At 33.9% G+C, this 15,088-nt stretch overlaps 1 protein-coding gene across 7 annotated transcripts in view; it reads left to right on the top strand.

Annotated features, from left to right (window-relative positions):
- Positions 1 to 15,088, top strand: part of BIRC6 (baculoviral IAP repeat containing 6) — a 316,937-nt gene that overhangs the window by 153,452 nt on the left and 148,397 nt on the right. For all 7 annotated transcript variants that reach the window (XR_003568132.1, XM_027850508.1, XM_027850509.1 and 4 more), the window contains 9 exons: positions 2,298 to 2,425; positions 3,810 to 4,372; positions 7,752 to 7,927; positions 8,736 to 8,832; positions 9,005 to 9,199; positions 10,677 to 10,877; positions 12,106 to 12,385; positions 12,609 to 12,865; positions 13,174 to 13,282. Coding sequence is in view for 6 of the 7 variants with exons in the window: in XM_027850508.1 (XP_027706309.1) it covers positions 2,298 to 2,425; positions 3,810 to 4,372; positions 7,752 to 7,927; positions 8,736 to 8,832; positions 9,005 to 9,199; positions 10,677 to 10,877; positions 12,106 to 12,385; positions 12,609 to 12,865; positions 13,174 to 13,282 (2,006 nt within the window). In the remaining variant the exon portion in view is untranslated. The remainder of the gene's footprint in view (positions 1 to 2,297; positions 2,426 to 3,809; positions 4,373 to 7,751; positions 7,928 to 8,735; positions 8,833 to 9,004; positions 9,200 to 10,676; positions 10,878 to 12,105; positions 12,386 to 12,608; positions 12,866 to 13,173; positions 13,283 to 15,088) is intronic.

Below are 15,088 nucleotides of genomic sequence, written 5' to 3'. Positions count from 1 at the left end.
TATAAGGAAATATAATGCTTTATCAGCTACATTTTATATTTATGTTCCTTTTATTTCTAGGTGTAAGCATACATATTTTAATTTTGCCATTTATTTTAACAAGTGATAGTTAATTAATTTGAAATGATAGGCATCTGAAATATATTGCTCAAAACATTTTAGGGTTTGTTAGTTTTTTTTTTGTTTTTGTTTTTTTTTTTAATGAGCCACAAGAGGTCTGAGAAGTTAAAAAAAAGTTTTAGATGAAATACTGTGCTGAGTGGACTAGGAAATTTAATTAGGGAGGTGTGATAGAATTGCCTTGCAGCAGTGATGGGCCCAGTTGAGGTATAGAGAAGTAGATCTGGGTTCAAAAAGACCTGAGTTCAAATGTTGCCTCAGTTACTTCGATAGTTGTATCGCTCTGGGTGAGTTACTTTATCTCTGTCTATGGCAGTTTCCTCATATGTAAAATGGGGATAATAATAGCACCTATCCTGCAAGATTGTTATGAGGATTTAATGAGATAATTATTGTAAAGTGTTTTGCAAACTTTAAAGCACTCTATAAATGCCAGCCGTTATGATGATGATCATCACATCTATGAAAGCAACTTTGGGATCTTCATGTTCATGCTTGTTTTGAACTTTCTGTTTTTTTAATCTTCATTTTTAAAGATTTCTCATGTGCCTTTCCCCAGGTCATTGTTTTTGACCTAATGAGGACTAAGGAAAATAATCTGAATTGATTACCTCAGAAAATTGTTCATCTCTTCTGCTTCATCATCACTTGCACAATCATATTCTTCCTATAGACTTTAGTGTGCTGGTTGTTTTTTCCTTTTTTAAATCTCACACACCATTCAGTTTTATATTATAGTACTTTGCATTCACATTGTTTTCGTTCTTTATGGATATTGTTATCCTCATTTTGCTTACTTCACTCTGCATCAATTAAAGTGTATTCCAATGTTAGCACATATTGTTCATTTCCTTGTCTCTTATGGCATAGTTATATTCTGTTACATTTTGGGGCCACAGTTCTTTTAATCATTCCCCAGTGTTATATACACCTATGTAACAAAAAATAGTAATGAATATTTAGATGTATATGAGATTGTCCTCTCTGTCACTAACCTAGTGGTGTATATTACACCAAGCAGTAAAGTGTCTGGTTGAAAGGTCATGAGCATTTCAATATTGTTTTTTATTTTTTTTCTCAGGATTTGTACTTGATTTCCAGAATGTTTGTACCACTTTTTTAACTGTAAGAATAATGTATTAGCATAGAACTTCTCTTCTCCTAACACTTTGGACTTGTTTTTCTTAAAAATTTATAGTTATGAGATGATAGCCATTTTAGCTTATGCTGTTTTCACAAAAAAAGAGTTCAGATTAAACTCTTTTTACTTAGTCAAGTGAACTGAAAGTAAATTGTATTAGCTGATAAAACCAGGAGGAAGAGACAGTTTAAGAAGTAGTAGAGTGTCTACAGTGAGGTTGAGTTATTTGACCCAATCAACAATAAGATATATTGAGTACTTATTATGTACCTGACAGTGTGCTAGAATTTGAGTGATGTGGGAAGTTGAGCCACTTAAATCACTCATCATGGGGGCAGCTAGATGGCGCAGTGGATAGAGCACTGGCTCTGCAGTCAGGAGGACCTGAGTTCAAATAAGGCCTCAGACCAAACACTTAACACTTACTAGCTATGTGACCCTGGGCAAGTCACTTAACCCCAATTGCCTACAAATTAAAAAAAAAACCAAAAAACAAAAACAAACTGAGTTCTAACTGAAACATCTTTTCGGGGGCAGCTAGGTGGTGCAGTGGATAGATTACCAGCCCTGAAGTCAGGAGGACCTGAGTTCAAATGCGGCCTCAGACCAAACACTTGCCACGTACTAGCTGTGTGACTTTGGGCAAGTCACTTAACCCCCAATTGCCTCACCAAAAAAAATAAACCAACAAACAAACAAAAATAAATAAATCACTCATCATGTTTAAGCTTCTTAAGAATGTAGAGGGCCAGCTGGGTGGTTCAATTGATAGAGCACTGGCCCTGAAGTCAGGAGGACCTGAGTTCAAATCCAGCCTCAGATGAAATATTTGACACTAGCTGTGTGATCCTAGGCAAGTCACTTAACCCCAATTGCCCCCCCCAAAACAAAACAAAACCCAGAATGTAGAAACACTACACTGTGAAATAATTTAATGATGCTGTTGATCCCATGTGGTAGGTGTGTCTGCATAGCAGGAAAATCTATCTCAGTCCTCAACATAAATATTACTTTGAATAATCTTCTTTTCTTTCAGGTTGGGCCAACAGCTACACAAGCTATGCAAGAATTTCTTACAAGATTACAAGTGCACCTTTCTTCAACATGTCCTCAGATATTTAGTGAATTTTTGCTAAAGCTAGTTCATATACTTTCAACAGAGAGGTAAAGCATGAATTTTTAAAAAATAATTTTGATAATTGATGACATTTTTCATTGAAATTGGTTATACGTGATTCTTCATATCATACATAATAATAGCTAAGATTTATAAAACACTTAAACTGTTATCATATTTTAAATATGTACTGGGAGACAAAGAGTTTTGGAATTTGTTTTCTTGATAAACTTTTGGTCAGGGGAACTAAAAGGAGGTGTAGTAAATGGTAGCATTAAGAGTTAAGTTTACCCACGGTAACTGAAAATCTCATACTTATTGCAGTGCATCATTCTTTTTTCATGTTACTTTCTCTGTTATCTCTCAGTCTCTTTTGTTATGGTAGGTGCTTAATAAAGTTCTCTTTATAAAGAGAACTTTAATTTCAATCATTATTCCATATATACAATATGTTTTTAACAACTGCTGTTTGGTTTAATTTATTTTGATTGTACCATGTATGAAGCAGTGATATCTAGGTTCCTATGCGAGGAGATTTTAAATAAACTATTAGGCTGTTGTCTCTGTCCAAAAGGAGCTTATGTTCTATTTGACAAAAAATACATTCTGTTCTCACCATGATGGTGAAGGTCTTTGTGTGCATCTAGTGAAGATCAGCTGAAGAAACTGTACATATGTGGCCTGGAGAGCAAAAACTCAGGGGAACATAATTATTTTTAGTTTCCCTGGAAGGCTGTTGTGTGTAAGATAGACTGGGTAAGACTCTTCTTGATTGAGCCTAGAATGTAGAACAAGGAACAATATTGAAATTTGCCAAGAAGCTAATGTTGGCTTGATGTCAGGGATGAAAATTACCGTAAATAAAAGGTATCTAAAGGAGGAATGGACTGATTTGAAATAGTCCGTCCATCTTTCACCCTGTGCTTTCGAAGCAAAGATTATATGATTGCTCATTATTTTTTATGTAGAGGAGATATACCTACACATTGGATGAGTTAGCCACTAAGTCTCTTTCCACTTTAACATTCTTTGATTCTGATATAAAAGCTAAATTTTAAAGACATGTAGGAAGCTGGAGTATTTTTCATTTGGGGTGAAGCTTGGTGCTTTACCTCCTTATACAACTGCCTTTTCCAGGGCTTTCTTTTCTATCTCTTTATCTTGTATTAATTAGAAAGGAAAATCTTTCTTCTACGTTGGCTAAAATAAAATTTTAAAATAAAAGGAAAAGAGTGAAAGGAAAAGAGAACCCTCTAATGAATGTAAAAGTTCTAGCCTGCAGCTTAACCCAAATGCCAAGTTAAAAAAAAAAACCAGTTGCTTGAAATATTGTTTTGCTTTCTTGTGTTCATTTCATAAGCTACTTTAAAATTGTCTCTTAAGAAATGATTGACCAGTGTGCATGTTTAAATCACTTCTCTGTTATTGCAGGGGTGCTTTTCAGACAGGCCAAGGACCTCTGGATGCGCAAGTGAAGCTCTTAGAATTCACACTGGAGCAAAATTTTGAAGTAGTTTCCGTCAGCATTATTTCCGCTGTTATTGAATCCATTACATTTCTAGTGCATCATTATATTACTTGCTCTGACAAAGTAGTGTCTCGCAGTGGATCAGACAGTTCAGTAGGTGCTCGTGCATGTTTTGGGGGACTCTTTGCCAACATAATTCGTCCAGGTGATGCCAAAGCAGTATGTGGAGAAATGACAAGGGATCAGCTTATGTTTGATTTGTTAAAACTGGTCAATATTCTGGTACAGTTACCCCTTTCAACTAATAGAGAATACAGTGCTCGAGCTCCAGTGGCTACTAGTACTACAGACAGTGTTTCAGATGAAGAAAAAGTCTCAGGAGGCAAGGATGGCAATGGAAGCAGCTCCAGTACTCAAGGTTCTACTGCCTATGTAGCTGACTTAGTGTTGGCCAATCAACAAATTATGAGCCAGATTTTGTCTGCTTTGGGCCAGTGTAATAGCAGTGCAATGGCAATGATAATTGGTACGTATATTTGTTGTTGTTTTTATTTCTTGGCCATTGTTTTTTGTAATAAAATTAGAAGCAAGTTCTTTCACTACACCGTTGTTACCAGAAATGGTGTTTTTTTTAATAGTAAAATTGATTGTGAATTATTCATTATTAAAGCTTATTAATTCCTCATTAGGAATATTGAGAATTATTATTCTTTTACATTTAAAGTTCCTTTGAAAAATAAGCTCGTTTTTGTGATTTGATTGACAAAGTTTTTATCTTATTGCTTTCCATTGTAAATTGAAATTAAGCATTGACAATAGGTTACTGAAAAACATAAGCCTAGTACCAAGTTAATATATTACTGTCTAGAAGCTCTTCACCTTTGCTTTTTCTGAGTTACAAATAGTTAATTTATGGGACACAACTATTCCTATATTGGTAAACCTGCTAGTATCTGTATATATACTATTTACAAAGTTAATGTCTGATATTTTATATAAAATTTTCTTATGATTATTTGCGTATTTTATTAGGATAGTAAATCAAAATTCCAGCTTTGTTATAATTTAATATCTAATACTTTAAAAAAAACAAGTAAACCATGTTTACTAACAAAAGCTTCTTTATGAATCCAGGTTTGCCCTGTTACTAGAATTATCACAGTTTTCTAAATAGTATTTAAACTAAAATGTTGTCCTTTAAAATACAACTCATGTTCTGATCCTGTTCTCATGTGCTATCACACTTTGCCAGGCATTTGAGAGGAAACATAATGATTTCATAGCTTTTCTAAGATTGTACACACACACTTTAATATACCACTTTTATTTCTGTCGTGGAGTAAGGGCTTACTTTGTTATATTCCTTTTTATACTATAATTGACCTTGTAGTTGAATTTTTTTCTTACATAATTTTCATGACTAAAATCAATATTTATATACAAAGAACTAATACATATACACTAATAAACTATTCTCAGTGTTATGGTCTTAGTTCTATGTATGCAGTCTCTTACACTTAGTAACCAATAAATGTTTGCTGCCTTCAGGATGATATCACTTAATTGCATGTTCCTCCAAATTTTCAATAAGATAATTCCCCCCACCCCCCAGTATTTTTTAGTTTATTATGAGAGAAACCTATGTTTAGGAGGCAAGAGATGGGATATGATCCAACAGAGGGTACTGAAAGGAATTATCAGGTAAGAGAAGAACAGAGACTTTAAAATCATTAATGATAGAATACGGTTTTGCTCTGTTGATTTCCATATGTGTCAGGAAATTTAAATGTTTGGTGAGTTTGATGGATGTTGTATGTATATATGGCCATGTCCATGGCTCTCTTAGGGAATCACCATTTAGTTCTTTTGTAATGGTGGTAATAGAATCCCCACTGACTTATATTGCCTGTTTCCTCTTTAGCATTTCCTTAAATGTGGAATGTTCCTCCTTCAAAGAGTATCAGATCTCTTGCAAACCTCTTCTTTATTGCTGTCATGTTATTTCCTTCTCTATCTTCATCACATCAAGACCTTTTATTTTGGTTTCCTTTTTGGGTCATGTCATAGAATCAGAGATTTAGAAGTGACCAGAAAGGTTTATGCAATTCAGCCTCTGTTTGTCTAGAAATCCTCTGTCATCCTAGTTTCACTTTTGGAAAGCTATTATTCTCAGGAATTTTCTTGTTTTTATCTTATAATTTGTTTCCCTACAACTTTTACCCAGTGTTTCCATCTTGCTGTTAAGGACAAGATCAGGTAGCATCCCTTTCTTGTCCTATAGCCTTCACATATTTATAGACCGCTATTCCTCTGAAGCTTTTTTTTTAGGCTAAACAATCCACGATGTTTTATATTAGTATATATCTAGTTTAACAACCCAGTTTTTAAAAAAATTGTTATTTATGGTTAGACAGTACTAGAATGTGGACCTGGTAGAAACCTTGGAGCTCATCTAGTCCAATTTCTTTATTTTATAAATGAGAAAACTGAGACCAATGGTAGTTAAGGGACTTGCCTAGGCTAAAAAAAGAAGCAGTGATAGAACTAGGATTTGAACCTAGGTCTTCTGACTTTAAGTCCTGGGATGTTTCTACTATACTGCATTGTTAAGATATTCTCCAGCTAGTCACTATCCTTTCTAAAATATGGCACATAGAAATGAAGATAATAGTCAAGAGTAATATGTAATTGTCACTTGTCTTATTCTAGCTAGCATGCCTCTATATTACACAGCATTCCATCTTAACTTCTTTGGTTGTTGTTATGTGTTAGATTTGTATTGAACTTTTAGACAAACTACAGATCTTTTTAACCTTGATTGTTGTCAAACTGCATCTCTCCCATCACATACTTGTGCTTAATTATTAGTTTTGTCCCATCATTTGTCAAGATCCCTGTAATTCAACTCTCATCTTATATATTAGTTTCTTTTTTTTAACTATTGTTCTATTTAAATGTTTCAAAGGTAGTTTATTTCCTTATTCAAGTCATTGATAATTGATAAGCACTGCATGACCAGGGACAACTCTCAGGAGCACTCCACTGATGAAACTTCCTTCTTGGTTGAAATAACAATAATAATAATAATAACGATAATAATAATAGGATGATGATAAAATAGCATTTATGTAGCACTTTAAAATTTGCAAAGTATTTTACATTATTATCTCATTTTGTCTTTATAACAGTCCTGGGAGGTAGGTGATATTATTATCCTTCTTTTGCAGATGAGGAAACTGAGGTAGGCAGGTTAAGTTCAAGGTTACATAGCTAGCTGGATTTCAACTCAGGCTTTCCTGACTCAGGTCAAGTGTTCTGTTTACTGTACTACCTACTTGTGAGCAAAACTTGTGTTTATGGGTTTGATAAATGTTGGTAAACTTTATCATGTGTATAGATGGCCATGTCTATGACCTTCTGTAGAGAGTCAACATTCATTATGGCATTGCTTTTTGGTCTGGTTATCTAACCAGTTCCTAGTTTTGTAATCTAGACTACATCTTTCACTTTTGTCCAGAAGATTTCATGGAAGTGTTTACTATTAAAATCTACCTTATACCCTCAGCAGTTTTTTCCAACCAGTAGAAGAACTCTGTCCTCGTTAATTAGTTGGAATGTTGAATTGCATTCCTCAGACTTTTTACCTTCTTTTCTAACCAGAATTCTAGACATATTTGTAGAATATATAATTGTCTCATGCAGAAGTTACCACATGTTTATCACCCTGACATAGTAGTTTACCATGGAATTTTCATGGTAAACTTAGTATTTCTTTGTAATTGATATAGGAAAATGCTATTTGTCAAGGCTACTTGGAAAGTTGACTTTATATTTTAATGTAATACCTGTTCTTATCTTTTAAGATGGTTATCTTTTTGATATAAGCTGTGTTTTTTTGGTACTAGGTGCAAGTGGCTTACACCTCACCAAACATGAAAACTTTCATGGTGGATTAGATGCAATATCAGTTGGGGATGGATTATTCACCATACTCACTACCCTGAGCAAAAAAGCTACTACAGTACAAGTCATGTTGCAACCAATTCTAACATATATGGCCTGTGGCTATATGGGAAGACAGGTAAGTCATTCTCAAGAACATTGCTGTGACGTGCTTGTTTTCTGTTAAGTATCACATTGCTACAATGATAGGGAAATATTTTGTAATATTATAGGTAGGTTCTGATTTGGAGATAAGTATGAATGAGTTTTAAAATTTTACATGACTAAGCCCTCTGTGTTACAAATCTAAATGATAAATATTAAAGCTTTGTTCACAGTCCATGATGAGGGTTAGATGTCCAGTTTGTAAAAAGGTGTATCAATTCTGATGCATTTTCAGTTCTAAATTTAAAACCATTTCTCAAACAACTTTTAAGTATCATTTATTACTATGTTTTATGTATCTTACTTTTTAATGAGCTGTTGTATATTCTTTTGGCTTTGTGTGTTTAAGCTAAATTTTCTTTCAGAAACAAATAATTCTTTTATTTTGAGTTTTATTTGAACTTGGAATGATTATTTTATCAAATATTATACATAGTAGAAATAACACTTTTAAAATGGAAATTCCAGAAGACATTTAAACAAACTTTATCTGGATCTTTGCAAAATGATTTTACCCTTATAAAACTATTGACTCAAAATGGGTGGGGCAGAGATTTACTGTGGAAATTAATTAATCCTCACACAGTTTGTGCATTCCTTTTTTATGTGCACTAGTATTATTGAAAAATATTAACTTGGGAAACAGTGAAAACAATGTTGTTTTTGAAAAATAATGAGATGTACTAAATTCATAGATATATGGTTGTCCTAATAGAGCTTTTTAACATAGATAATTTTCTGTTTTATACTTTGTAATTATAAAGTTCTTTATATTTCCTTAGGGCTCTCTTGCTACTTGCCAGTTATCTGAACCACTGTTATGGTTCATTTTGAGAGTCTTGGATACCAGTGAATCATTAAAAGCATTTCATGATATGGGTAAGAGAAAAATCTCTCCTGTTAACAACTATGTAAATGATTTTTAGGTGATTTACTCTTGAGATTCTTTTATCAGATGTAATCATCTGGATCATTGATGAGTTTTAATTTTAAATGTCAAATAAGTTATCTTTGGCTCATTTAAATTCATTAGCTCTCTTTTTGAATTTAGGAGGTGTTCAGCTTATTTGCAACAATATGGTCACCAGTACCAGAGCTATTGTAAATACTGCAAGAAGCATGGTGTCAACGATTATGAAATTTCTGGACTCTGGGCCTACTAAGGCTGCTGACAGTAGTTTGAAAGCAAGAGTACTAGCTTCTGAACCTGACAATGCTGAAGGAATCCACAACTTTGCACCTTTGGGTAGGAGAATCTGTACCTTCAACAGCTTTGTATATTTGTGTGTATTTGCTGAGTTTGGTTTTTGTACTTTATGATTGCTCTGAGTGCTTATGCTTATGTAACATTAATGTCCCCTATTTCTGTTGGGTCAGATATCCACTTTTATTACAAGTGATTAACAATGAAAATTGAAATGAAATAGAACCACAATTGATGAATATTAGGGATATTCTAATTTGTTAGAATTAGAAAGTGCATTGGCCTAAGAGTAAGGAGACTTGAACTGTAGTGCTATCTCTAATGCTGGCACCATTGGTGGCACTAATCACCTTGGGTAAATCACTTAACTCTTTTATATTTTTTGAGCTATAAAATGAACAGTTAGTATTTTATTAGATGGCCTGTAAGCTTCTTTTTCATTCTATATTATCTAACTTTCTCATTATCCCTTAATTTTCCATAGAACTAGCTTCCTGGCACTTAAATTATATGATGTTGGCATTTTTCACATTTTAGTAGCTTATTTAATTTAATTAAAGAAAGGTAGTTGCAAGTGGTGAAGTACAATTAACTTCAGCAGTCAACAATTTAATTTTTTAATTTTTGGCACAAAGCAATAGACCCTTTCTTCATTGTCTATCTAAAATTCTGTTTTTAACATTAATAATTTTATATCATAGACTGATCTGACTGTGAATTTGTTAATCTTTGGATCAAATGTTGGAATTTGATTCAGGAAGACCTGAGTTCAAAATTAGACTGCAGACACTTATTAGATGTGTGACCCTGGGCAAGTCACTTAACCATTGTCTCCCTCAGCTTCCTCATATATAAAATAAGACTGATACTAGCACTCAACTCCTGGGATTGTTGTGAGGATCAGTCAGTAAACATGAATTATGCATTTACCACGTGCTTTGTATTGTGCTAAATACTGGGGTTACAAAGAAAGGTGCTCACAGTCTAATGGGAGAGAATGTGCAAACAGTTCTGCAAACAAGGATAATTTGGAAATAACTGACAGAAGGAATACACTAGAATTGAGGGGACTGGGAATGCTTCCTGTAAAAGGTAGGGTTTTTATCTGAGACTTGAAGGAAAGAAGGGAAGCCACAAAGTGGAGACGAGGAGGGAGAGCATTCCAGGCTTGAGGGGACAGCCATTTTAGTTGGAGTGTCTTGGTTGAGGAACACAAACAAAGTCATTGTCACTAGATCATATAGTGTGTGGTAGTGGGTAGGAGGGAAGAGGGAGTGCAAGGTACAAGACTAGAAATATTGGTGGGGGGAATTAAATTAAGTAATATATAAAATTGCTTTGTAAACCTCAGAAGTGCTATATAAATACTATTATAAAATGATGGCCTTTACATAGGAATCAATATCGGACAGTCTTAAGTATCATAATATGATGAAATGTTATTTATAATTCATGTCTTTTAATGGCTTATAATAGAATTTGTGATTTCTTTCACTTTTACAAAACATTTCTCTTCTAGGGACTATTACATCTAGTAGCCCTACTGCTCAGCCTGCAGAAGTGTTGCTTCAGGCTACTCCACCTCATAGAAGAGCTCGCTCTGCTGCATGGTCTTACATATTTTTGCCAGAGGAGGCCTGGTGTGACCTGACTATCCACCTTCCAGCTGCTGTCCTTATAAAAGAGATACACATTCAACCCCACCTTGCATCTCTTGCAAGTGAGTAGATTGGGGAAATGCAGAGGGATATCTATCTTGCTTCAGAAAAATGATTTAATAACAGCCCATATCATTAAAATAGTCAAGTACAAATTTTGACTGGCAGTTATGACTGCCAAATGACGTAATGTGTTAGGAGAGAGGTTTAGTTCTTAGTACTGGAATTAAAAAGAGAAAATGAAAATCATACCTTCCTTTGATTCATTTCTAAAACTGTGTCCATATAATGAAAGGTACCTAAGAAATGTTAAGTGCCTTTTGTTGACAGAAAAAAACTGTTGTTCAATTCATTAAATGTTAAATATCTACATATAGATCACTTTAATATAAGTAAACCTACTTTAGATACTTAATAATTGTAAGACCCTGTAAAAGTCATTAATTTCTCTTATCCTCTGTTTCCTCATTTGTAAAATTAGGAAATGCCTCACGGGTTTATTGTGAAGAGCTACTGAGATAACATATTTAACATGCTTTAATAAACTTTAAATACTATACAAAATAAATAATAGCTCGATAATAATAATTACTATTATTTTATAAATTATAGCTAAAATAATAGCGATTATTTTATGTTAGATATCCTTATATATGTCTGTATATATTTGTAGTTACATGCAGCAGTATCACTGTTTCTAACTTTGCCACTTTTTACTATTTTTAAGGTAATTTCAGTGAAAAAAAAGCTTTTAACTTCAGTCAAAAATGAGCTTTACTTTTCTTTGGAGATTATTACTCTATTTATTCGATACTTTGCCTTTAGAAAAGAATGAAAGCAAGAATTGAACAGTAATTGCCTGTGACTCTTACCTTTGACTCTAGGTTTTAGTTTTGTCAAATTGAATACATAGGATAATTAAATTTCTTCACAAGATACAGTTTGCATTGCTAAGTGTGTTAATAAATACTTTAATACTAATAAATTCTTTGTCAGTTCCCCTGATATCTCTTGTAGTCATGTTGGAGGATTAAGTAAATGTAGATTTGCAACAGTTAAATTCAGAATATTCTTTAAAGTGAATATTTAGAATTCTTAATTATGAGTTGTATTATAACTTAGATCAAAATTGAGACATCTGTGAAACCATAATGAATATCAATGGCAAAATGTGAATTGAAAATAACAAATTTGCTTTATACACAGTATAGAAATCCAGATGAATTAAAAATGGATGTTTCTGTTGTGGTATAGAATAGTAACTGTTTCATGTTTTTTCTTTAATTATAGCTTGCCCTTCTTCAGTATCTGTTGAAGTGAGTGCAGATGGGGTTAATATGCTACCTTTGTCCTCTCCGGTGGTTACCAGTGGTCTCACGTACATAAAAATCCAGCTTGTTAAGCCAGAAGTAGCCTCTGCTGTTTGTCTTAGGCTACACCGCCCACGAGATGCAAGCACCTTGGGTCTTTCTCAGATTAAATTACTAGGCCTCACAGCATTTGGAAATACTTCATCAGCAACAGTTAACAATCCTTTTCTTCCATCTGAAGATCAGGTGTCCAAAACAAGGTATTTTTTCAGCATAATTTGAAGTAAGACTTTTTAATCAGACTTTTACACCTGCATAAGCGGGTGTAATGTGTATAAATGATACACAGAAATAAGTTAACATGAATTTTAATGGAATTTTTTCTTAATTCTGTATTTAAAAACCATGTGTATTATCACTGAAACAATGTGAGGTAAAATTTTAGTGTTTGTCATTCTAGCAGTTTTGTGTTTTTTGTTTCAGTATTGGTTGGTTAAGGTTATTACACCACTGCCTTACTCACATAAGTGATCTAGAAGGAATGATGGCAAGTGCAGCTGCACCCACTGCTAATCTTCTCCAGACCTGTGCGGCCTTACTAATGTCACCATACTGTGGTATGCATTCACCTAACATCGAAGCTGTGCTTGTTAAAATAGGCCTGCAGTCCACTAAAATTGGATTAAAGCTGATAGATATCCTCCTAAGAAATTGTGCAGCATCAGGCAGTGACCCTACAGGTGAGTATTTTGCTATATCCATTTTTTTCTTGTGGCAAATTGAAAATGATAGGTCATTGACCTCCTTTCTAATTCTCAACTAATATCCTTCTGTATAATCAATCTTCTGTAGTCTGTAACTTTTAAAATTAGCTTTCCTAGATACTGAAAAGTATCTTCAATTAAGAAAAAAACACATAAAATTCCAACTGATTTCAAACAGCAAAATGTGTATGTGTGTATTATTCTCCCCCCCGAATTTGCCCTATTTTTTTTAAAATTAATTCTGAGATTGCGTTTTTTTCTATTCCTTTTTTTCATGTGATAAGATTTGAATAGCCCCTTACTTTTTGGAAGACTTAATGGTTTATCTTCTGACTCTACAATAGACATTCTCTACCAGCTTGGAACCACTCAAGATCCTGGGACAAAAGACAGGTAAAATAATTTAAATTTCTTATTTTCCATATAAGAGAAAGATAATATAGCCTCTTGGAAAGAGAATTGATGATAAAGTCAAGAAGAACTAGGTTAAAGTCCTACTTCACGTATACTGTTCCAGTGACCTTGATCATATCTTTTTCCTTTTTCTGAATATAGTTTGCTTTTTTTCCTTGCTACATGTGAACCCTGAAAAAAACATGAAATATAGATACTGATATCTTCATTTATCTTTATTTGTATTTATCTTTATTTGTAAACTTAGAAGAAAGGAGTGAATCTCAGCCACGTTTTATACCCCTTCCAAAATTGTATGATACGATAACAACATAATCATTGTACATTGTGACTGAACACGTGCTTATGCTTTATCCTCCAGTTGGCTGTGTTCTGCCGATTAGTTTCATAATTAATTACTAATAGCAATTTAGACCATTTTGGGAGATGAATATTACTGTTGCCATCTTATTAATCACCACCAGTTTCCTACTCTTTTATCTGTCTTCACATGCATCATTTAACCTTATCAGATGTTTTCCTCCATGAATTTTATGCTTCTACCAACTTGGACAACTGTCTGTCCCATAATATGCCATGGACTTTCATAACTTAGGTTTTTTGTTATCTTTGCTTTCTTTGCTTGCCCATCTTTACCTCCTCTTTGCCCACTGGATTTGTACCTATCCCGTAAATCAAGTTTTTGAATGTAGAGGACTATGTTATCTACATTTTACATTTGGATTCAGTGGCTGTGACAGTGTTTTGCACATAGGTATTGAAGTTTTTTTGGTGTTGTATTTGACCCCATCCTCCCAGAAAGATGCATTTCACTAAGGGCCTTCTGTGTGCTAAGTAGTGGGTATGCAAAGATAAGAATGACATGGTCTCTGTCAGTATTTATATTCTTCCTGGGTATTACAAAAGGGGACAGAAAGGAGTTCAATCAATATTCAGGGTTCTTTTGCTGTCTTTCTTTGGTTTAGACTTATGATTTCATTAGTGTACAGAGTTCCCTGATAGGAAATTCTCTCTCACTCGAGATCTATAATTTTTCTACAACTTCAAAATTTACAGTAACGTTGGGCACTGAAGTTAAGTGTATATTTCAGAAGTTGCATCTTTGCATGCAGGTCTTCCTGACTCCAAGACCACTTTCTTATCTCCCATACCACAATCCTTCTCAAATATAAAATATTTTCAAAATACATAAAAGGCAATTTTTCTAAGAGGGAGCACCATCCATCAGAAGAGCTTAACAGAATCATAATCTGCTCATTGGAAGTGGCATTTGGCTTGAGGGTAGAAGGATTCTACAGGTTCCACAAAGTGGAAGAAAAGTAATTGAGAAAGAGTAATGTGAGATCTTCCTGGAAAGATATAGGAATGCAATTGTGAGTGTATTGTGACATACCAAACAGAAGAGTTTGTGTTGTACTCTAGAGGCAACAGAGAGCCATTGAATCTAAAGAATGACCTGAGTCACTTCTCAAGCTGAGAAGTGACGTGGTCAGTTTTACGAATTTAGCATTTGTGTGGAGGATAGATTGAAAAGAAAGCCTGGAACCAGAGAGACTGATTAGGAACCATTTGCAATGATCCCAGCAAGAGATGACAAGAGGCTAGAGCTGTGTCCATGTAAATAGAGAAATGTGTGTGACTATGAGAGATAGTATGCCACCGATTAGATAAGGGCATGGGATATTAGTGTCTTATTGATGACTGTGAGATATCAAATCTGGAGGGACCAGAAGGAATGTGGTAAAAAGAAAAAAATATGTAACAAAGTTAGTGTTAGCCGTTCGT

Source organism: Vombatus ursinus, unplaced genomic scaffold (assembly GCF_900497805.2).
Source record: "Vombatus ursinus unplaced genomic scaffold, bare-nosed wombat genome assembly UNPS02009062.1, whole genome shotgun sequence".
NCBI lineage: Eukaryota > Metazoa > Chordata > Mammalia > Diprotodontia > Vombatidae > Vombatus > Vombatus ursinus.
Note: the sequence above shows the minus strand (reverse complement) of the source record. Positions and strands in the feature narration are given on the sequence as shown.